We start from the raw sequence: 21,357 nt of genomic DNA, 5'->3' as shown, positions 1-21,357 counted from the left end.
AGGCATGACCTTTTGGGTCGTTAAGCAAGAGCGAATGCTGTAACATAATAATTACCCGTGTCTAGAACTGTACCCCAAAATTGATGGGAAATTTTTGACAAGCGTTTATAAGTGATATTGTTCCTTGGGCGACGATGTTGAAATGAGAATATTGCTAGCTGGGAATTGAGCTGTCACGGTTACGTTTGTGCATATATTTATTTATTTTCTTTTTTTGCATGATTGCAAAACGTATCCACGAAAAAAGTGCGATAATACAGTGCAGGATTGACTTAAAATACGGTTGCATTTTCACCGACTGCTTAATCTCTATACGGACGGCACGCAGTGCATCAAGCAGGCCTGTTTTTTCGCAGTATCATTTGCGTATCACCCGCTAGCCGAAAGAAATGGAAAAGGTGCGGTGTTAATTGATAAGGTTCAATTGGTTGTGCACAGAGCGTTCAAATTATTGCCACAGTTTCGTCTCGCCATGGTTGACCCGGTCGTTCGTTCGTTTGTCGTGCGAGTATTAATCGCATTTTTGTCCGGTTTGATTGCGGCCACGTTGCTCGTTACACTAATGGTACGACAAGAAATCGCTCCTTCTGAGATGCAACCTCCACCGGTACCGCTAGCTCGAATAAGTGAAGGGTGCGATGTAAGTGCGAGTTCAGCTCGAAGGATCAAAGAATAAGCGGAACAAAATCTAACCAAGTGTGGCGTTTTTCAACAAAAACTTCTTCGAAGACTAAAATTTGCATGCCAATGATCTACGTTTACCATAAGCAACTCGTATCACACAGAGTCGCTAACACAATAAAATTTATTTCCTTTTGCTTATAGGATTTTCCTGCACTAAAAAATGATAATCTGCTCCGGGCTGCCAGGGGTGAACCAGTGGATCGTGTACCGGTATGGGTGATGCGTCAGGCCGGACGCTACCTGCCGGAATTTCAGGAAGTACGGGCAAAACATGACTTCTTTACCGTCTGTCGGACACCGGAACTTGCCTGCGAAGTGACAATGCAGCCCCTGCGACGGTTTGATCTGGACGCCTCGATCATCTTTTCCGACATCCTTGTAATCCCGCAGGCTTTGGGTATTACAGTCGAGATGAAACCAGGTGTTGGTCCCGTACTGCCCGAACCACTCGTCGGTCCAGCCGATCTCGAACGACTCAACCAGACCGGTACTATTGAACGGTTGAAATATGTGGGCGAAGCCATCACCATGATGCGTCGGATGCTCGAGGGCAAGGTACCACTGTTCGGATTCACCGGTGCACCCTGGACGTTGATGGGTTACATGATAGAGGGAGGCGGTAGCAAAACCATGTCGAAGGCAAAAGCGTGGCTGACAGACTATCCAGAGGCGAGCCAGAAGTTGCTGGACATTCTTACCGACCAAGTCGTCGACTATTTGGTCATGCAGGTGAAGGCTGGTGCGCAGATGCTGCAGGTATTCGAGTCCTCTGCGGACCATCTCAGCAAGGAACAATTCCTTTCCGTTTCGTTACCCTGTCTGAAACGCATCCGTGTCGATTTGCTGCGAAAACTAGCCGACGAAGGTGTTCCCGCTGTCCCGATGGTGCTTTTCGCGAAGGGAGCAATGCATTCGCTGGCAGAGCAAGCCCAAACCGGCTATGAAGTACTTGGGCTCGATTGGACAATCGATCCGGAAGAGGCTCGAAAGCAAGTTGGACCGAATGTGACACTGCAGGGAAACTTGGACCCGCAGGATATGTACAAATCGCCCGAAGAGTTGCGGGAGCTCGTGCTGACGATGGTGCGGAAGTTTGGCAAGCATCGCTACATTGCTAACCTAGGACATGGCATTACACCGCAGACACCCATCGAAAGCATGACCGTGTTGGTGCAGGCAGTTCACGACGCATTGTGATAACGGAAAATTCGTGCCCTCTTCTCGAGCCTATCTTTCAAAGTGTGTGCTCAAAAATGCATTTTTGATAAAATTTTGCATTTAAACATCATTAAGACACGAATTATCAGTGAATACAACAGGAGTTGCACAATAAAATCATTGCCTACTATCACATTCTAATGCTTGCCATAGCAGGTGATGAAACGATGGCAGCATTGTTATCGCTTCAAGCGCTATGGATGTTCTAACGAAACTGTAAGAGAACGTTCAAATTGTATTGTTAAGGGCGCAAAAGGGTGTATTTTGTTTTGTTGTTTAATGAGGGAAAAATGAACCGTTGGGTGAATAAAATAGACAAAAGATGTTGCACCATCTTAGAAAGCAACGTACGTGTTTATGGGTCAAACAACGAACCTTACAGGCAATCTCTGCTTTGAGCAAGTTGGTTCTTCACGATTATCCAGCGGCGGATCAAACGGTAGGCGGAGTAGGCGGTCGCCTAGGGCCTCGCCGTGTTGGGGGCCCCACAAAATGTGTGTAGTAGTTGTATACATAGGCCCAGTCTCCTTATGCTAGAGGGGACTCCGAAGGCCCCTGGCGAAATTTGAAGTTGGGACAAAATGCCCCGGAATCGGCCAGTTTTGTTACTTGTGATACCAAGCGAGCATCCACAATTGGAAGTAACATTTCTCGCCATTCATTTAATACATTTCTCTCGCATAATGGCATTAATAACGTCTGCCTGTCCGTGTTTCATTAGAATGTGGGTTTGCCGAAAACGCTTCAGAAACGGTGGAATTTTTGGTTTCTGACACCAAGAGAGCATCCAAACGAAGAGGTAGCACAAATTTCCGTATCATTCCATATAGCTGTACCCTTCCCTCTAGTGTTCGTAGCGCTTGATCCTTCGACTGATCTTTTATCTCTTTCCGTTCGTCCAAACGGTACAGCGCGTACCATAACTATACACAAGTTTATTTTTATGCAAATAACAATGTGGAATATTTATTGAATATCTTTATACATGGAATCCTTTCAACACCCGGACATTCCATGACGACAAGAGATATGAATATTGGAAAATAACCGAACAATAAACAATGAATATAGTCTTCGGAAATAGCGGCACTCCATGTTTCCTACTCCTAATAATTAAAAAACTAAACTGCTGTACAGTTATGACACGCACTGTAAGAGCTGGATGGATGAAACGAGACGGAGGATTCTCCCCACAGTAGCTGAGCTATCTACTCTATCGATCGCTCTCCCTGGTTTGATAGTCTGTGTAACTAATTGTCAATAGTAGAAGATCTCTCTGTTGTCCCCCAACAAAGCTTGTCATCATGAAAAAGGAATAACCATGTGGGAATGTGGGAGACAAACAGTACCGCGAGTCAATCTGCTGATATATGTGATATTAACATCTATTGTACTGCTCTTTATCCGTATCGTCGTATGCTGAGCGGTGTCCACGTCCTTCGGGCACCGGCACAGCTCAGCTCGCCGGTATATTCATGCAAACTATATACTCAGTACATAACCGCATGCAATTATGAGGCGCGATCAGCATCTGCTGGTGATCTGGTGGCTGTTGGTGGGCTAGAGAGAGCCCCGAAGGGTACCATAAGAGGCCCCTGGCGAAATTTGACCGCGAACAACCGGTGGGATGATTCAAAGTGAGTTCAGGAGCCCCTTCTTACTGCGCTTTTAGCTTTGCCTCATTTCAAGGGCCTCAATGCCCCCCAATTAGAGGGGCAGAGGCCCCATTTTTAATTCCGCCATGGGCCTCGCCTCCAAGGGGATTGATCCTCCACTGCGATTACCACTTCTTTCGGACCATTTCACCTAAATCTTGCTTCACTACGGCACATGCACTTCACGAGGGGACAGTAACATACGAACCGACACGGCATACACAGAGCAGGATTTAGTTGTTTATCCTCTTCTCCTTCGCTCACTTCTTTATTCGCACACACCGACGAACCGCTCCCGACCGAGCCAAACAACGAAGCCTTCAATTATTTACAAAAGCCCCGTCGTCTTCGTTCAATTCACACCGTTTTCCGCTTAATCTTCCGTCGATTCAACGTTTTCGGTCTGCAGTTCCTTGAACGTGGGTACTGGGACGTATGTGACCAGCGTGTACAGCTTGTTGGGTGAGTCCTCATCGTCGTTACGGCGGCGGGAAAGACGCACACGTACGCGGAAAGGTGGATTCCTGCAGGGGAGAACAGAAAACCAAACACCATGTTAAAAATCTTTAACAATATGTGCGTTTAATGCCGCCAATATACCTGATTCCGCGGTGCCAGATAGCCTTGTTCAGGCGGGTGTCGATGCGCACGTCCGAAGTTCCCATCTCCTTCTCGGCAAACTTGCGCACGATCTTGATCGCTCGCGGAGAGCGCTTTTTGTAGCCAACCTTGTGCAGGCGTCGGTTCAGGTTGATGGTGCACTCCCGTGTCACCACCTCATTGATAGCCGACTTGGGCTTCTTCTCACGCTTGGCCTTAACCATGTTGGAGGATGTTTAATTAAACTGTAATTACATAAGAAAATCATGGATTAGTATTCATCCTCACCGCTAATACAATTAAGTACATAAAAAGACACTGCATTGTGTGTAGGACTCATGTTCTGGAAAGGTAGCCGGAGTCTCGCTGGGATGTTGACAATCCGAACAAGCGGCTTCGTACACAACACCAACTTTCGACGCGAATAATTCGGTTTCCCGTGAGCCTTCCTCCTAAAACTCATGGGCCATCGATGGAATCACCTTGCCTACACACGATCACAGCCAAGCAGTGCCTTTTTATGTCGAAAAACTAAACTTACAGAACAATTCTTTTAATTAACCGAAATGTGTCCGCTAGCACTCGTCGATGCCGGAAACGAAAGAACGCTTACGTGGAAATTTGACACGAGCTGTCATTCGGCTACGATCGCAGTTTTGCGCTGACAGCAGCTGCCGCTCAAACTGTGCGGTTTTGAAAAACGCAAACTTTTCGAAACTCGTTGAAGGTGGTGAATATTTGACCATTATTTTAATTTTTAAAGAAGGAAAAAACCTAATAAATTTTAAAATGAATACAAGAAATTGATAATGATATTTTAAATAAAGTGCTTAGTTGGTAAGGACTACAAGAATACAAGACAACATAATATACAAATTGAGACCAATCCTTCGTATGCTGGACTCACTATTCAACATCGGGTAAATAAAGTCAAAAAATGCCTGAAATGGTAGGAGAGCTGATATAAATCAATCAATAACTCATTTGCCAATGATTCAAACATCGTAATAAATATATTCATTCGTTGTTGTTTCAACATGTACTTTGAAAACGTATAAATAATTAACAAAGAAAATAATGTACGATCACATTCGAATTCAGACAAACACAACCTCTACAAAGTCGGTAGACTCGGGGCCTACAATTGCTATAATCTCTTTGCGTGCTAATCGCAACTTTAGCACAGACATTCTTTTCGCCTTTTGACGAATGGTATTCGTCGTCAGAATTTCCCTAAAGCCTGTTACTCCTTCATAGCGATACACCACCAATGGATGCAGCCAGTTTTCTGTGAGCGTGTACAGTAGCATTTCTTTAGACGGTAGCACAGAAAACTGTAATTGTTTAGGTAACTTTGTCAGTATCAGCTGATGTTGAACGAAGGTGGTATTAGCGGCCAGGGCTTTACGCCATATTTCGATGGATCCGTGGTGTGCCGTATTTGGGCTGTGTTCTGAATTGACCGCTAGCATTAATTGATTCTCATACCTCGCCACGCTGAGGTACGATGGATGCGATACGGCTATCGTTTGATGATGTTTCAAGTAGAAGCTGGCCGTTGCACGCCATATCTGTATTCGTTCGCTGTTGTCCAATATAATGAGATGATTTTCCAGGGCAACGATCTGCATTGGCACTACCGTGTCCACGATTTGTCGTACGTCCAATATATGTACGAGGTTATGCTCTCTCAAACAACGAACCTCAAGGCCCACCATACCTTTCGTGTACATCACGACACAGTCCAGATTCACTATTTTCATCCACAGGACATCTCGTGGCCGGGTGCTATTCATCACGTACAACGGAATGAATTTGTACATGCTCGATGTTTCGGAACTGAGATCCAAAATTTGCTGCACATAAGCCTTGCTTCCATGCTCCAGAAACTCAACAAAAAGATGCTGTTTATGGCCTAAGTTCACTCGCTTCATGTTTACTATTGTACGATCACGGCCAACGATCGAGGGGAAGGCTTTGAAGGGTACTAAACTCGATTTTTTGTCGCTCCAATGATAAAACTCAATGGCAGAAGGTCTATTGGCTTCAGCGCTATGAACTGCAACCAAATCCATCGGTTCCAAATGCATCGAAACGGTAAGTACGAGCATTCGTACTGCCTGCACAGCCAAGGGTTTCATCTTGTCGAAATGACTAAATACTGGACTGTTTTCGAACACACTTTGTGCCAGCTTATCGTTAACACTGTTTAGCGATCGTACCTGTGATGCTAGTTGATTTATATCCTTATGATAAGATGTGCTTTCCAGAAGTTGTGTAACGTTTACACCAAACATCATGTCTCCTTCCAGGACTGTTTCATCTGCCTCCAACGGTTCTACCAACGTAACTGGAATGTTAATGTTTAACGGATTTTGGCTTATGAGAGCAATATTATTCATAAATGTTTCCACATCCTTGCCGTTGATAGCTTTCGCATTTAGCGATTCAAACACCAAAGGAAATATTTTGTTTTCCTTCGGGAATTTCGTTACAAGCCTCAGTGTGCCATTCACATTTTGCTGTGCAGATTTCAGCAGCAGATGTTCTGCATCAAATTGGATTCCATTTACGGTTCCGAGCACTTCTAGATTTCCAGTTATAATACCATCCTGTATGTGAAGCGTTCCTTCTATTGTTTGATTACCGCGCAATCGTAACCCATTCGCGTACCATTCATCCATATCGACGCCCTGTATGACGCACGGAGGGGCACAAACAATGCTCTCTGTATGCAACTCACGGAAACGTTTTGGAGCGCTGAAGTTTCCAAAGGGAACGTCCATTCGTAGCAAATCCGTTTCCAAATTGTAACCGTTCAGAGTTTTCGGATTGAATTCACCTACAATTGCAAATTACGGATTATTGTAGCCCTAATTGCCACTACCCATTCCGGAAAGGTTTACCGTGTATCTCGACATCATGAAATTGCCACTTCCCACTAATTTCCTGCGGTTGCTGGTAGCGTAGGGCAAATTTATCGTATTCTTCCACATTTATGCCGGGAGAACTAAAATGAGAGTAAAGAATTTGTATTATTGTTTGGTTAAACATTTTTGGTGAATTAATCATGCAATCCCAAAACCGCTGAACACCAAACCACTGAAATTCACCATCCGCGCAAGAAGTTGTACACCATCTTCGCGCCCCCTACTGTAACTATGCGTTTTTCAACACCTGTCACTTTTTACCCGGGCTTTGACATTTCACATGGTTTGTTTTGTTTTGATTCGTTGCCGGAAAGTGTACAGCGCGGCAATATTACGTACACCGCATTAAACGGTAAAGTTTACCTTTCGGTGCTTTTTAGACTTCCTTGCAGGTGAATATCTTGAAATACGGCACCCGCACGAACAGTAACCACGCCAAGAAATTCCATCGGTGCCGTTATATTTTGTGGTCTCTTTCCGCTCAGACATCGAGCGTCCACTTCGTTCCAGTGTAGATGGTTAATCAGTTGGTTCTATGTAGAAAACAAACAAACAATCACATCAAAACGTACTGGAAACAAAACTTTTCTCAGGGGGGATTATTACCTTCGCATGGAGCGCATTATGAAATTCGACACTTTCAAAATGGTATCGACCAGTTAACACCGTTGGTCGGTGAGAAAGCCACACTTCACCGTAAAGTTTCTGAACGTTGTGTCCGTTCAGGTGGATGACGGTTGGATCGCGCTCGAAGTATACGTTACCGTGCACATCGATGTCAACCGGTGCACTTTCCTGTCCTGTGCCTTTTTCCGATGGGGTGAAAAATTCCATCATCTTGGGAAAATTGATACCGTTCAGTTGGCTCAAAATGTGCAACTCTCCTTTGGCTTCCAGTGCGCCAGATACGTGCACCGTGTCAAGTGTTTGTATTTCTGGCGATTGTTTGAGCAGGATGTCGCTGGAAAGATTAAGCCCGGACACTAAACCACCAACGGTAGACGGTTCGTATGTGACGATGCCTTGATCTAGTAAATAGGAAAGTGAAAAATAGAATGCTAATCCTTAGCACTTGGCGCGAATTCAACAATACTCACGAAACACTGCCCGTTCGATGTATTCCTCCCGATCGGTACGGTAAGCATTTTCCACCAACTGTTCCATCGTAATGTCGTTAAGCTTGCCAGACACATACAATTGGTCCGTCACAATATTGTCGAACGTTTGTCCCACCGTGAACGTTTGATTGCCACCATACATTAGCCATGCACGACAAAATGCATCCTTCGATACGCCGTTGATGGATCCTTCGAAGAGAATATGATTCACCGTAATATCGCTCTGGAAGTTGTACGGTTCGTTTTTGATGATTGTGCGATTATCGCCAGCTGCGAGAATGTGTTTCAAATTCTCTACCGGTATCGCATTCAGCGTAGCTTTGTCATGCAAAACCAACCGGCCGATGGTGAGATTCCGGAAGGATTTCAAACCCTCCACGCTAGGAACGATAGTTTCGTCTGCCCCGAATGTTAGTGTGTCTTGCAGAAGGTGTTCCAAATCGTACCCATAAACGGTCGAGCCATTGTCCGTATGCATTTCCTGCGCAACGAGTGAGTTGCTCACGTATATGGAACAGTTTTCAAAGCGCACCGATGCACTTACATTCTGAGGTACGTCCAATCGAAGCAAACGATCGATACGCTTCGACTCGAACAGGACATTTTTACTATTCACGATCGGTGCTATTATTGTGTCAAAATGAATCGTTCCTTCGATTGTTTGTTCTGGGCCAGTTCGACGCAAAATCGTCCGGTTCAGCAGATTCAGATCGACTTTATTGATCTCATTCGCATCGGCCACACCATCAATCTGGAGCTCCGCTACAAACGTTTTGCGTCCCGTAATGTACTGCACCTCTCCGGTGGCTTGGGGCACCAGATCGTTCACATCAAGATCGTTGATCTTGCCGGCATGCAGATGTTCCACAAACACGGGCTGTAGAAATTTAATCACCTGACCGGGTGGAGGCGCCATGTTTAGGTGCAAACCGTGCGTTGTCAGTCGGTGCAGATGTTGCATACCTCCGGCACTTAAAATGTTATGCGCCAACAGTGGCCCATTGAACGTTACGTTTCCGTAGATTGTGTAGTCACCGTTCAGTACCAGATCGTCCCCGATCGTCATGATGGGGTTCATTTTGCTCAAACTTTCGCCATTAATTTTGCCTTGCAGCTCAATCGGTTTCAGCAGCGTAACGTAGTCGAATGTTTTCGTACCGGTGATGGTTTGCACCTCGTCGGAGGTTAGATGCAGCACCTGTAGCTTTCCCTCCATCACGGGGATGTGATTAAGCCGATCCTGCAGGAACAAACTGTCCACCAGCATCGGTTGCACAAACTGAAGGTCCTGTACGATCTGCTGCTCACCGGTTGTACGTGCAATGTTTCGCAGCTCCATGCCAGACAGCTTGGCATCAACAACCTCTACATTATGGGCCGTGATCTGATCAACAACCAATTTGCCACTGAATTGCTGCTCTGCTGCCTGGCCGTGCAAAACCTGCTCGACAAGAACGCTCGGATGAATGTCGTTGAGCAAACCGGTCAGCTTCAGTTCGTCCGTATCGATTGTTTCAAAATCACTGCCATACTCTTGCGGCATTGCGCCACGTGATTTTGCTAGCAATGTGCGCGATTGATCCATCATTCGTTGCACCGCCACCGTTTCGGTAGAGTTCAACCGTTTGCTCGTCAATCGGTTCACGCTTAGATCTTTCACCATCAAATTCTTGGCGCTAAATATTTGATTCACTTCCGGCAACAGAACATTGCCCGGATGGAAGAACACACCATCGATCAGCTTGTTGACGAAAAGATTTCCCCCCACGACAACTTTTTTCGCCGTCAGTGATAAATCCTTCCATTTCGCTGGTGGATCATCTACCAGAAGCAAACTGTCCGCCGCATGGCTGTTGAAAAATTGTACATCGACGATACGGTCCACTATCAAGCGATCCACCTCGATTATATCATCGTCGACCACAGCTCCGCTCTGTACGCCCGTGTCGCGTGTCTTGTGAGCAGCATTGTTCAGTACTTTCACATCGAGCTGCCGCATCTGTCCGGCCGGTGCGATTAGCTCGGCAACGGCCAGATCCCCATGCCAGCGCACGGTATCATTGGTGAGCACACTGCCATGGATGGTTTGTTCGACCTGATCCATCTTTTCCTTTACCCGCTGCACGTACTCGTTCACCTCGATCACGTACGATAGCAGTGCATCATCGACCAGCAGGTGTTGTGTGTGGATGGCTTTGGTGTTGACCGATGCAACGGAGGAATCCTGCAGCTCGAGATCCTTCTCCACGATCCGCGCACCATCCGGTGAGTTATCGGGTAAGCTGATCAGCTGGTTGTACAATTCCCCCAGATTCACTTGCGCTATTTGTTCATGCATTCTTTCACACCATTCAATAAAGTGTGCATACACCTGGCGCAAATCGTTCTGCACGCCGTACTGTGGCGTGAAAAGATTGATCGATTTACCAAACAAATTGCTATTGGCAATTACAATTACGCTTGCGTTTACAATATGCCGATACACGCGCATATGTGACACACCTGCAGCGAATGCTTCGCCCGTGTAATCGATACGCGACGGGATAAACTTCCAACCGTCGTATTCGTAAATCAACAGCGGCTGATCATGGCAGAGAACTAGTAAAAGGAATTCTCCATTTTCATGCTGAAAAAAAAGAACAATATGTGATGAATATTGAATTTCTTGTTAAAACACTTGTCCACAAATACTTGCCACAACGGGTAAGAACATTTTCACACTAGTCAGCTCCAAATTTTGGAAAGGCACAAAGTAACCATCCACAAACTTGTAAACGATCGAATTCTGCTCTACGTTGTGTGCTCTGCCACCGGAGCTGGCACCGGAACCGTCCTTACCACCATCGACATCGTGCGAATTGCCCGTTACCAGGAAATGTTCCCTGCGCTCGCGTGCCTCGAAGTAAAAGTACGCTATATCCGACACGGAATAGATGTAGATTCGCTGATGCAGCACAAGCTTTTGCGTGTCCGGGTTCAGTAGAAATATATCTGAAAACGTGTCCTTTCCCTGCACCGCAGACATCTGATTTGCAACCGCAACGAACATCTGCTGCTCGATGGAAAATGCTTCAATGTGTACGGAATTGTAACACGGCATATGGTCGACCACGTCGAAATAGTACCCGGCCCACCGGTACAGTGGACACACATTCGATCTGCTATCGTCCAGATTGATGTACGTGTGCGCCAGATACACGTGCTTTCCGTGCACCCACAGATGGACCGTGTGTTGGTTTGGTTGGCCAAATGTTTGCACGATTTCCGTTTTGCCATCTTCGTGGATTTGAAACACGGGCGACCCTTCCGCGAACACATTCAGCTCCTGATCGTGGTAGTTGACCACGGCCACGAATCCAAGGTGCGCAATCGACACACAATCGAACGAGCGCGCGGTTACCGTTTGATGTTCGTGGTACTTTTCAAACTTTCCTTTCACCTGCAAACAGAAAAAATACGCATGCCGATTAATCTGATGCTGGGTGAAATGGGTGCCAAAGTTATATTACTAACCCTTCGGTAAAACGATACAGCCGTTGCGTTCATCGTTCGGTTGCTGGTTTCACTTTGGTGCAGAGCCGCAGCAAAGATGGATTTTCCAACGCGCAGCAGACAAATGTCGACCGGAAAATTAACGGGCACTTGGCCTCGTTCGCGGAATCCTTTCAAATACAGCTGGCGTGCTGAAAGACGCAAAAAAAATTAATTTATTTTAACAACTTACACATTTATTTTACAGAAAAATCAACCATGAATAGTGGCGATGAGGAGGATGTACAGAAGAGTTTGCTAAAAAATGGTCTTCAAAAACAATTGGATGAATTTCAAATGCTGTCGGCAATTTTCTGCAATGCGGGTGAGCTGCAAGTGGACGATTACAGCTGCCTCGACAATCTGAGTGGCTACATCAACGGGGAAATTGATCGACTTGATACGAAGCTAGACTACCGGTTCGATCTGCCACTGCTACCAGATCAAAAAGTACAAATTTTGGTCGAACTGCCGCACCTCTATCCGGCGCTGGAAATGCCGCGAATCGTCATTCGCTCGTCTGTGATACCACGCGATCAGGAACGCATGCTCACCAGCAGCATCGAACAATACATCGAGCAAGAGGTAGTGGAACGGGATGAACCGTACGTCTATCAGGTGATTGGCTGGATACAGGACAATTTTACCGAATTGCTCCTGCGAACAACCGGCGACAAGAAGGAACAGCAAACCGGCAAACGCCCGGTCGCCGAACATGAACCGATCGTATTCGAACGGTTATGGATATACTCGCACCATCTGAAGAGCAAAACGAAACGTCAAACGATCATCAAAACTGCGCGAGACTTGAAACTTTCCGGATTTTCACGACCAGGCAAACCGGCCATTATATGTGTGGAGGGACAGCAAACCGATACGCAAGAGTTTTGGCGCACGATAAAGCCGCTCAAATGGCAAAAGATACAGATAAAGTTTAACGAAACCGAAACGGTTGGCGATGAAAAGGAAATGGCGGCACTGCGACACTTTGAGGCAGGGTTTCGGGAGGAACTGTTTTGCGAGATGGACGAAGATTCCGACACGGAGGATCAACCGATGAGCATGAGCCTGTTCATGAAGTTTCTCGAGAAGCACAGCTGTGGGTACATCAAAAAGGAGCTGTTTGGGTTCCAGAACGCGAACGATGCGCCGATCAGCTAGTCCGACGCAATGGATAGGGAAGAGATGCTGGCCACGTTCGTTACCATTTGCGAGATGAGATGAACGTGCGGTCTGAAGTTTATTGACCCGGCCGGTACAGCGTCACTTTTGCTTACCTTCCGCAGTGTCCGCCTCAATGGCTGCATCGGCATCGTTAGCATCGCGACGTACTCTCTTCCCATCCGCATGCTTCCGCTCGGTTCGTTCACGTAGAAAGCTTTCTATTCTTTGCTCCAGCAGCTGTTCGACCTCATTCCGCCGATTTACGCTATGGTCCGCATAGTCTTGCATTAAATTTTGTCTATAGATTTCTTTGAGAAATTCCAATTCACCATCAACGTTTGGCTCAGGCGTGATATTTTGGTACAAATCATCAACACTTGTTACACTATCCACCGTAATTGCTAAGGCTAGTAATAGGCAAATTGATTGCCAGAACCACTGCCACCGTATCACCATATTGCCTGATGTAGTTGATAAATCCAGTACGAAGGACTGAACGCTACCGCTGACTACACGATACTACTAAGAAAATGAGATACGAACTGAACCTTCAGCTGTGTCATGCGATTTAAACTCTCTCGCAAAAAAGAGCTCTTGAAAAGGATAAGATCAAGAGATAAAAGAGAATAGATCAAGCGTTACCGACGATCACACTCATGTATACTCAATATGTAAAACTGCGATAGTACTTGCGTAAAGTTCTGTACAAAAAAAGTTACTAGAAATATACTATCAGTTCACTAAATGATCTTAAATGGTAATTTTTAACGGTCGTGTTAAGGCCGTTTTATTAAATATTTTTAATATAATAGGCGACAAAATTCCCCATAAATGATAGTCTCTAGAAGCCATCATCATAAGAGGCTAGAAACTAAGTGCAATCATGGGAACATCCATTCATTACGTAACGCTGATAAGGCGAGGAGGAGCTAAATATCAGCTTTACGATTAGTTTACGTAGGGAAAATATATCTTTTTGTTACGTAATATACAATAATGGTGTATTTATAAAATATTATCTAGCGTCAGGGATTTTCATTGCAGTTCCTTGTTATCTACCTATTTGTTGATATTTTAACGGTATTCTCGGTCTAGATACTTTCTGATGTGCTATAAACTTCGCGATAATGTCCCGACCCAGAAAAGAGGAATTGCGCTTGAAGGATTCCATGACAGTCTCCGAATCCTTAACGCGTAGGCAAATGTGGCAATAATTTACCTATCACATGTACAAATTGTTGTTTAAAATTGTAAAATATATCCTTGGTAACAGCTAACTCTTACAACTTCAGTTTTTAATCTTTTATCACGTGCGGTATAATGATCGGTGCTTGTATGATCGTGTTTGAAGTGAGCATATCAGTTAGTAATAGTTGATTTTAATGGTTTTATGGAGTCAGAACGACCTCGTTTTGAGGTTAACGATCAGCAAATGTGAAATATTCTATCGTTCCGTGAACATGGATGAGATTTGTCTTTCGGAAATTGACTTCTTTATCAAGAACCTGGCCTCGGTTTAGTTAACAATGACAGCTATTATGACAATTATATTGATACGGATTGATAAAATATGGTCTGGCTGAAAACAAACAAAAGAGCACTTATTCTAAAACCGTTTCGAATTATTACCATGGCAGTATGTTTGTCTCGTTGTGCGTTTGTTGCAATGCGATGCAATTGAATGGATCGCTAAACAAGAAAAATTGTCATTTTTTTCGATACGTAATAATTGAATAAGCCCTAATACGGCCTGTGGGTTTGGTACGACTTAAAGTTCTAAAAACTAAGCTGAATTTTTTTATTCTATTTAAATAATTTCCCTAATATTTATTTGGGACCCAAAATCCCAAAAAATTGTGACAACTTTCTTCGTATTCTTAACATAAATTGAATCGAACATCGTACAAAGGTGAGTGCTCTGTGTGTAAGTGCATGTTAAAAATGCATCTAAAATTCTGAGTGACTAAATCATAAACAAAACTGAAGAAATGCAACAGGTGGGGATTTTTTTTAAGCAAAACGTGGCGCAATCGCAAACCGGTCCGCCACTACTGATTTGGTTGCCATGGTTTCATGTAAAATTGTACAACAAAACAATACCTTAGTTTCGTTTTAAAGAATATCTTTGCGGTGTAGTAAACTTCTGCAATGGAACTCGAATTGACCCGTGTCGATTATACCAACGTTGGATTAACGGGTCCAAACTGCTTACAGCTCTTACCCCCCACAACCAGCGTGCCATCCAGCGGTTCCAACAGCGGATACAAGCAACAGCAAAAGGTGGCGATTGGCGATCAGGATGGCGTGCTTCAGGTGTTTTCCATGAAGAAGGACGAACTGCAGGTCCACTTCAAGACGCTACCGAACGAAAAGATTGCCTCGGTCAAGCTGGGTGGCCAGTCCGGTTCGGTGGCGGACAAAATATTTACCGCCTCCGAAAACAAGGTGCGTGGTTTCAACAAGAAGGGCAAACTGTTTCTTGCGTTCGAGACGAGCCTGACGGAAACGATACGCTCGATGTGCGTTAGCGGGAGTGATCTGCTGGTTTGCGGGAACCACGTGTATAATCATTACCGTGACTGTAAAGAGGTCGGCTCTTACCTCTGCGGGGATGTCATCGTGGACGTGGCGGCCCTCTGCCCGAACAACACAAGCCGCTTGATTACAGTGCTGGCCTGCTCCGGGCGGGTGTTGCGCATTCTCGAACATGCACGGGTACGGCAAACGCTAGAGCTGGAAAGCGTTCCGACGGTGCTGTACGTACCGAAGGGGATTGGAGATAGAATTCTGTGCGGTTTCACGGACGGAAGCGTTATACTGTTTCACCTGAATGTACTCTCCACGGAGATCAAGCGAGAGGTGCTGGTCGCTGATCGTGAGGGAGATGGAGTACTAAGTGCGGTCACCTGTATCGCTACGTACGATCTGTCGGGCGACGGCAAGGAAGAGTTGATCGTGGGACGGCGCGATGGAACGCTGCAGGTATTTGCGATGAACTCGGACGAATATCAGTTCGAGATGGAATGTACGCAAATTTACCGCGACAACTTTAACGAAAGCATATCGGCCCTGCAGGGTGGATGTGTGGGAGCGACAAACTACACGGAGGTAATCGTTTGTACCTACTCGGGCCGCATATTTGGTCTGACGACGCAATGTATCAGCAAAAGCCTTGGTGATGATGGCACACGGTCGGAAAAGATTGCGAGTACGCCGATCGATTCTTCGGTGAAGCTGCAACGTATAAGGGCGGAGATATATGAGCTAGAGCAAACGATCGCAAAGGAAAGGGAACGGTATCAACTTTCCACGCAGGCTCTATCGTCGGGCCTTTCGGCAATACCTATGCTGCCGATAAACGACTCATTCGTCCTGTCGAAAGACGACGCTACGTTTCTTCTCTCACTGGAAATACCCACCCCGATCGAGCACGTTCTGCTGCAGTGCGATGCACCGATCACTCTGCTGGACGTGGAAAGAAATACGGCGGTCGTTAGCTTCAGTGAGTGTGATAAGCTCAGTGGAAACAGTTTGCTGGCGAGCTATCGGTGCCAGCTGAACACGAACCGTATCGATTTAAAGTTCCGCACCATCGAGGGCCAAACGGGAACGCTGCAGGTGTACATCACACCGAATCTGCAGCCTAAATGTTGTCAGCTTAAGCGTTACCAGATCAAACCACTGTCGCTACACATGATCGTGCATAATGCGACGGACGAAACGCTTGCCCGGCCGATGAATGCGCTGACGCTGAAAGGCCCCTTCAGTCAGGCGGAAATGCACAACTGGATGATAAACAGTATCCCCGAGCTGCCGGAAAAGCTCTATGAAAGTGGGAAGGTGCAGTACACGTTCAGGCACGTCTTCATCGGCACGATTTTGATCTGCGAGTATGGAAAGGGAGAAGCGACTTTTCGAAGCGATAACATTTCGACCATATCGATACTGAAGGACTTCATCACCAAGGAAGCGACAAAGAAGCGTATCAAGCTGGAAATTTCGACGTGTGAGTACTCGTTTTCGGAGGTGTTCCATAATACATCCAATATTCGTTTGTAACGATTGTTATTTCAAATCTTTTTCAGCTATTAACGAATCTACAATTCCCTCCCTGATTAAGCTTATAGAGCCCATGATCTTACACTACAACAAACTCACCAAGGATTATCAGCTCGCCCAAGCGTTGCTAGATTTGGACATCCGGGATGACGAGGAGTTTAACACGCTGTCCGAAGAGTATCGTTCGCTCATCCGCAACCAGCAATCGATCGGCACGGAGTTTCGAAAGCAACCGACGATTCTGAATCGCATCTACGGGATTCTCACCGATCTGTACATTGACAAGTTCAAGTTTAAGGGTGTGAACGTGAAAACGAAGCTACCGCAGTTGATTGAATTGCTCGAAAACTATTCGTACGACGAGCTGGTACAGTTTTACAGCGTGATTAAAACAGGGGACGAAGATGTTGGTGACGTATAAGTGGTCATACTGCAATGTTTTGGAGACATTTCTTTTGCAACACTACGCACCAATTGCCTTGATCATAGTAGCTTTCTTTTAGTTCGATGTGATCCTTACCACTGGCCAGACATAGTTTCTCCAGCTCGTGTTCTTCAAATACATGATAATAACGTAAAAATGTGGTCTTTTCCATCGAGTCGTTTGTTCGTAGTTTCCACGGTACGAGTAAATCCTGATGTTGAAACTGTGTCCGGTTGGTATGCACTGGCAGTGTGCAATCGCTCACTCCCGCGATCACCTTTTCCGTTTGCACTATCGGTGAACCACCATCATTCGAGGGTTCGTCCTCAGTGGAATTCTTGTTATTCTGCTTGTTCTGCCGTAAGTAGCTGGATTTTTTAGCATTGGCTTCTTGGTTTTTGGCCCACACGTAAATCAGCGCTTTGCCACCGGGGCGTAGCACGCGTAACATTTCCGAAACTGCCTGCCTTCTTCGCTGGTCCGTCGCTAGATGGTGTATCACTGCGATGCTGATGCACGCATCGACCGATTCATCGCGGAATGGCACCGCGAGACAATCACACTGCAGTACATTAAATCCGCGATCTACACAAACCTGCAGTAAACCTTCGCTGCGATCACATCCCAGCTGAATAAAAGAAACAACTGTTAATAAACCTACTAGATCATGTTATGCAACGTATCATCTTGCACGTACCAATACAGCATGTTCGCTTGAAGCAAGATACTTTCCATTTCCGCATCCAACATCCAGCAAAACTGCCCCGTCCGATAACGATCGCACGAAAGCTTCAACCTTTGGCCATGGTGAGTGTCGAGTGTCGCTAAAATGTTTCGCTATCTCATTGTAAACCCGATGAACGTTCTGTGCTTCTACTTGCGCGGCGTGACATTCGAGAAGATTCGTCTGCTCTGCAGCTGCTTGCCGTACCGTGTCACAAAGTCTAGGAAATTGACAATCACAACGATCGTTCTGAAGCAATTTTCGAAACGTTAACGAAACACGTATCCTTCGCTTTCGTATGGTCAAATCTCCATTCGGTGATGGTATCGTGTCCATTTTGCGGGGCGTTATACCATGCGTCCAATCGTATCGGCTTTCCCCGGCCATTATTAGCAGTGATCGGGAAGGTAAGTCCACACATACTTGTTTCCCGGTCGAGGGTTGTTTAAATTCCATCACAATGTCGCTGCCGAGCGAAAGGGATAGAATCGGATCGTCGAATGCACTGTGAGTGTCTACATGCGGTGGAATGCCCTGTCCTGGTTCGTATTGATTCACCGTGAGCTGGTCCGGAAAGTGCCAACGTAGTTCGGGATGTAAGTTTTGGAATCGATGCCACAGCTCATTGCACACGGATGGTATTTTACGGTCCAGTGGCTTCGTTTTATCGACGTTATTCGTTCCGTAAACGAATTCGTAACCATAATGTTTTACTTTACGATGTTTGAGGGTCTTACTTAGCTGTACGTTGGTCTCTTCGCTATCTTCAGTGTTCACCGCTTCCAATAGGATCTTTTCCATCGTTTCATCGATGAAATCATGTTCCAGAATCAAACCATTAGGTAAGATGTGGCTCCATGGGTCATCCTGACACGGAGGAAGCGCATTACAAAACGCTAACAGCAACACGGCTCCGTCTTGTCCCAACGCGCATATACCGTTGAGAGCTGTATACACCGATTGGGCACTAGCTTTGGACGCGCATTGTAAAAAGGAATACGATTTCCCTGGTGGAAAACGCACTTGTCGAATTGACCCATGTTTTAAAGCTTCCGTTAGTAGAACCTCTTGTTGCAAACCCGTCGAAAGGCCTGCATTGCAGATTACGATAAACTACGAGAAAGGGAAGCATTATTGTATCATCGCCACAATACTGTTTAGCTGTGCTTACCTCCGTTGGTTCATCACAAAACTGCGTTCCAGCATCCTTTTCGATTAACAGCTGACAACGTTTAATTTTTTTACCTATTTTCTTTTCTAAATTTTTCGATAAACTCATTGTAGAGTTAAAATTACACTACAAAATGTACCAGAACATGCAGCATGCCGCCGTATCAAATGTAAACAAACAAACTTGACGGCCGGCCCAAGGTGAATATAATTCGTTCAAAATTGCTACTTGAGCGCCATCTATGTGTCAAATGCCTATGTGTCCTTTGTGTCCTTTGAAGTCCACCAAAAAGGATCCTTTTGATGAATCACGTGTGAACGAATATTAATGTGCTTTTTCTTCGAGTTTTACTGATAACGACTTATTCTAATTGCTGTGGAAATCCCATGTTTAAGGAGCAATATCTCGTATAACGATAATTTTAATTTTTGGTTGATGCTCGGGGTAGCAGTTGAAAAATTGACGTGAAGTGTTCAGAAGTGATTAGACAATTGTTAGTTCTCGTGCTTTATCACCATTTTTTACACTGGAACGGATTAAACTAGATATAATAGGGTTGATTGTACGTCTGCAACGTCCTACACTCATGATCGTTGTATGCAATGTGTAAACATTCTATAAAATAACATATAACCAAGAACAGCAGAACAACATAACTTTAATATGATAACTATTCTAACCTTCGCTTTGGTGTCCATTCAAACCGTCCCATTAGAAAAAATCAAGCGTATGAAATGCAAATATTAAATGACATTATTTGTGGTCGAATGTTTGCCTTTGTAACTCATCGCTGGCTCGATTACCGATCCTAATGATGCATACCATCATTTGCCAATTGGCCTTGTATCGCCGGGTCATCAAAGGTATCTATTTCCTATTCTATTTCCCCCCCAATTGCATGATCAGTTTGCAATTTCAATCCATTACACGAACTGCTTCTAACTGCGTTTGGCTATATCGGAAGGAATGGCAAAGCGATTGAGAACCGTTGTACCCCTGCCATGCACTTGCTGTTAACCATTTGTTTGCTATGCAAACTAGCAATTGCAGCGGTAAGAACATCAAAGGTTACCGAGGAATTGCCTCCAGCGGCATGCCATGGGCTTCAAAGAGGTGCAACGCTGTTGCATAAATGAATGAGCGAACACAGCACGCGAAACCACTTTTCCTTTCGGGAATCAATCCGTCGATCAAATAAGGATAACATAGGGAACTTGGCATTGAGAATGGAGTAGGTGGTGTCCAGCTCCTTATCCATTCTGTTTGACATAATAAAAAAAATGCGGGAGCAATTCTCAACGAGTCGGAAAACTGTAATTTCGCTAAAATTCGCTTCCAAGAAACAATGATAGCAAATAGTTTTTCACTAGCCATTACGTTTTCCCCCTTCCATTTGAATTTACAAATCGACGCATAGCGTGAACGTCAGTTGACGGAAGGGAACGGTGGCCGGCCAAAGAATTCCACTGAATCGGAGGCCAATCGGAGAGGTCATCCTTGCTTGGTGTGGAATAAATTGAATTTCATTTATTCATAGGGTTGAATTATTTGCCAATCCGGCCCGAGATAATGGTGGTGGTACGGGGTGCAAAACCGATCCCACCCCATTTTCATCTTCCATTCTACCGATTCCATTGGCCGTACGATCTGAAATCGATTTGAAAGCGATTAGAGAGCATGTGATGCTTTCTGTCGGAGAAGGGGGGGATGAGGTGTTTCCATTCCATTGTTTTCCACAAATGACCTTCCATTGCATGAATGCAACAACACACTCCTCCACACGCGTGCCATTGCGAGCCTGGTGTAGGCAGAACTGCGCAATATCTGCACTCAGTGCATTGCATTTTATTGCACTGCACTTACACTTGCGTCCTGCTTCCTTTGCTTGCGTGGCACTTTCAAAATACCATTCCGGGGAAAGGATTTTGTTTGGCTCCTGTGTGCAGGCGCTTCCGGGTGTGTCCCGGGGATGGTGGAGCAAGTCAATCTGACGCCAAACTGTCCGTGAGTCCGGCTGACCGATGTTTATCTGTGCTTTGTGAAAGCTTGCCGTTTTTTGTGTGTATGCTTTAGTTTATT

General features: G+C 45.4%; 6 protein-coding genes across 7 annotated transcripts; 3 read left to right on the top strand and 3 right to left on the bottom strand.

Annotated features, from left to right (window-relative positions):
* The first annotated feature begins 231 nt into the window (after window positions 1-231).
* Window positions 232-2,324, top strand: LOC128310476 (uroporphyrinogen decarboxylase). Of its 2 annotated transcripts, none has more exons than XM_053047123.1 (2): window positions 232-398; window positions 826-2,324. In XM_053047123.1, exons 1-2 carry the CDS (start codon window positions 390-392, stop codon window positions 1,879-1,881), a joined length of 1,065 nt encoding a protein of 354 aa, XP_052903083.1. In that variant the 5' UTR covers window positions 232-389; the 3' UTR covers window positions 1,882-2,324. The 2 variants fall into 2 exon arrangements, with proteins under 2 accessions (XP_052903083.1, XP_052903082.1); XM_053047122.1 differs by lacking the exon at window positions 232-398 and adding an exon at window positions 443-640.
* Window positions 2,325-3,789: 1,465 nt separating this feature from the next.
* On the bottom strand, window positions 3,790-4,808 carry LOC128310579 (60S ribosomal protein L31). Its single transcript, XM_053047254.1, has 3 exons — window positions 4,699-4,808; window positions 4,158-4,402; window positions 3,790-4,081 (listed from the first exon to the last, which is right to left on the bottom strand). The coding sequence occupies exons 2-3, from the start codon at window positions 4,379-4,381 to the stop codon at window positions 3,931-3,933; spliced, it is 375 nt and encodes a 124-aa protein (XP_052903214.1). The 5' UTR covers window positions 4,382-4,402; window positions 4,699-4,808; the 3' UTR covers window positions 3,790-3,930.
* A 349-nt stretch (window positions 4,809-5,157) lies between these two features.
* Window positions 5,158-13,356, bottom strand: LOC128307276 (uncharacterized). The gene is made up of 8 exons (XM_053045042.1): window positions 13,014-13,356; window positions 11,719-11,888; window positions 10,901-11,644; window positions 8,185-10,831; window positions 7,694-8,115; window positions 7,451-7,620; window positions 7,064-7,167; window positions 5,158-6,999 (listed from the first exon to the last, which is right to left on the bottom strand). The coding sequence occupies exons 1-8, from the start codon at window positions 13,354-13,356 to the stop codon at window positions 5,255-5,257; spliced, it is 6,345 nt and encodes a 2,114-aa protein (XP_052901002.1). The 3' UTR covers window positions 5,158-5,254.
* On the top strand, window positions 11,956-13,115 carry LOC128307287 (RWD domain-containing protein 2A). The gene has a single exon (XM_053045053.1). It carries the CDS (start codon window positions 11,956-11,958, stop codon window positions 12,895-12,897), a length of 942 nt encoding a protein of 313 aa, XP_052901013.1. The 3' UTR covers window positions 12,898-13,115.
* Window positions 13,357-15,033: 1,677 nt separating the features above from the next.
* On the top strand, window positions 15,034-17,388 carry LOC128296882 (Bardet-Biedl syndrome 7 protein-like). The gene is made up of 2 exons (XM_053032399.1): window positions 15,034-16,906; window positions 16,986-17,388. The coding sequence occupies exons 1-2, from the start codon at window positions 15,049-15,051 to the stop codon at window positions 17,378-17,380; spliced, it is 2,253 nt and encodes a 750-aa protein (XP_052888359.1). The 5' UTR covers window positions 15,034-15,048; the 3' UTR covers window positions 17,381-17,388.
* LOC128296881 (alkylated DNA repair protein alkB homolog 8) lies at window positions 17,354-19,386 on the bottom strand. The gene is made up of 3 exons (XM_053032397.1): window positions 19,279-19,386; window positions 18,081-19,220; window positions 17,354-18,011 (listed from the first exon to the last, which is right to left on the bottom strand). Exons 1-3 carry the CDS (start codon window positions 19,384-19,386, stop codon window positions 17,385-17,387), a joined length of 1,875 nt encoding a protein of 624 aa, XP_052888357.1. The 3' UTR covers window positions 17,354-17,384.
* Between the last annotated feature and the right edge of the window lie 1,971 nt (window positions 19,387-21,357).

Source organism: Anopheles moucheti, chromosome 2 (genome assembly GCF_943734755.1).
Source record: "Anopheles moucheti chromosome 2, idAnoMoucSN_F20_07, whole genome shotgun sequence".
NCBI classification, from domain to species: domain Eukaryota; kingdom Metazoa; phylum Arthropoda; class Insecta; order Diptera; family Culicidae; genus Anopheles; species Anopheles moucheti.
Note: the sequence above shows the minus strand (reverse complement) of the source record. Positions and strands in the feature narration are given on the sequence as shown.

Bases quoted from the DNA above. Each gene is read 5' to 3' on its own strand.
- LOC128310579 (XM_053047254.1), bottom strand. From the start codon at position 4,381: ATGGTTAAGGCCAAGCGTGAGAAGAAGCCCAAGTCGGCTATCAATGAG. The intron at 4,082-4,157 runs GTATATTGGCGG...TCTCCCCTGCAG, and splicing joins ATCTGGCACCGCGGAATCAG to GAATCCACCTTTCCGCGTAC.
- LOC128296881 (XM_053032397.1), bottom strand. From the start codon at position 19,386: ATGAGTTTATCGAAAAATTTAGAAAAGAAAATAGGTAAAAAAATTAAA. The intron at 19,221-19,278 runs GTAAGCACAGCT...CCTTTCTCGTAG, and splicing joins TTTGTGATGAACCAACGGAG to TTTATCGTAATCTGCAATGC. The intron at 18,012-18,080 runs GTACGTGCAAGA...TCTTTTATTCAG, and splicing joins CAAGCGAACATGCTGTATTG to CTGGGATGTGATCGCAGCGA.
- LOC128296882 (XM_053032399.1), top strand. From the start codon at position 15,049: ATGGAACTCGAATTGACCCGTGTCGATTATACCAACGTTGGATTAACG. The intron at 16,907-16,985 runs GTGAGTACTCGT...AATCTTTTTCAG, and splicing joins CAAGCTGGAAATTTCGACGT to CTATTAACGAATCTACAATT.
- LOC128307287 (XM_053045053.1), top strand. From the start codon at position 11,956: ATGAATAGTGGCGATGAGGAGGATGTACAGAAGAGTTTGCTAAAAAAT.
- LOC128307276 (XM_053045042.1), bottom strand. From the start codon at position 13,356: ATGGTGATACGGTGGCAGTGGTTCTGGCAATCAATTTGCCTATTACTA. The intron at 11,889-13,013 runs GTAAGCAAAAGT...TGCGTCTTTCAG, and splicing joins TGAGGCGGACACTGCGGAAG to CACGCCAGCTGTATTTGAAA. The intron at 8,116-8,184 runs GTGAGTATTGTT...CCTATTTACTAG, and splicing joins CATCGAACGGGCAGTGTTTC to ATCAAGGCATCGTCACATAC.
- LOC128310476 (XM_053047122.1), top strand. From the start codon at position 473: ATGGTTGACCCGGTCGTTCGTTCGTTTGTCGTGCGAGTATTAATCGCA. The intron at 641-825 runs GTAAGTGCGAGT...TTTTGCTTATAG, and splicing joins GAATAAGTGAAGGGTGCGAT to GATTTTCCTGCACTAAAAAA.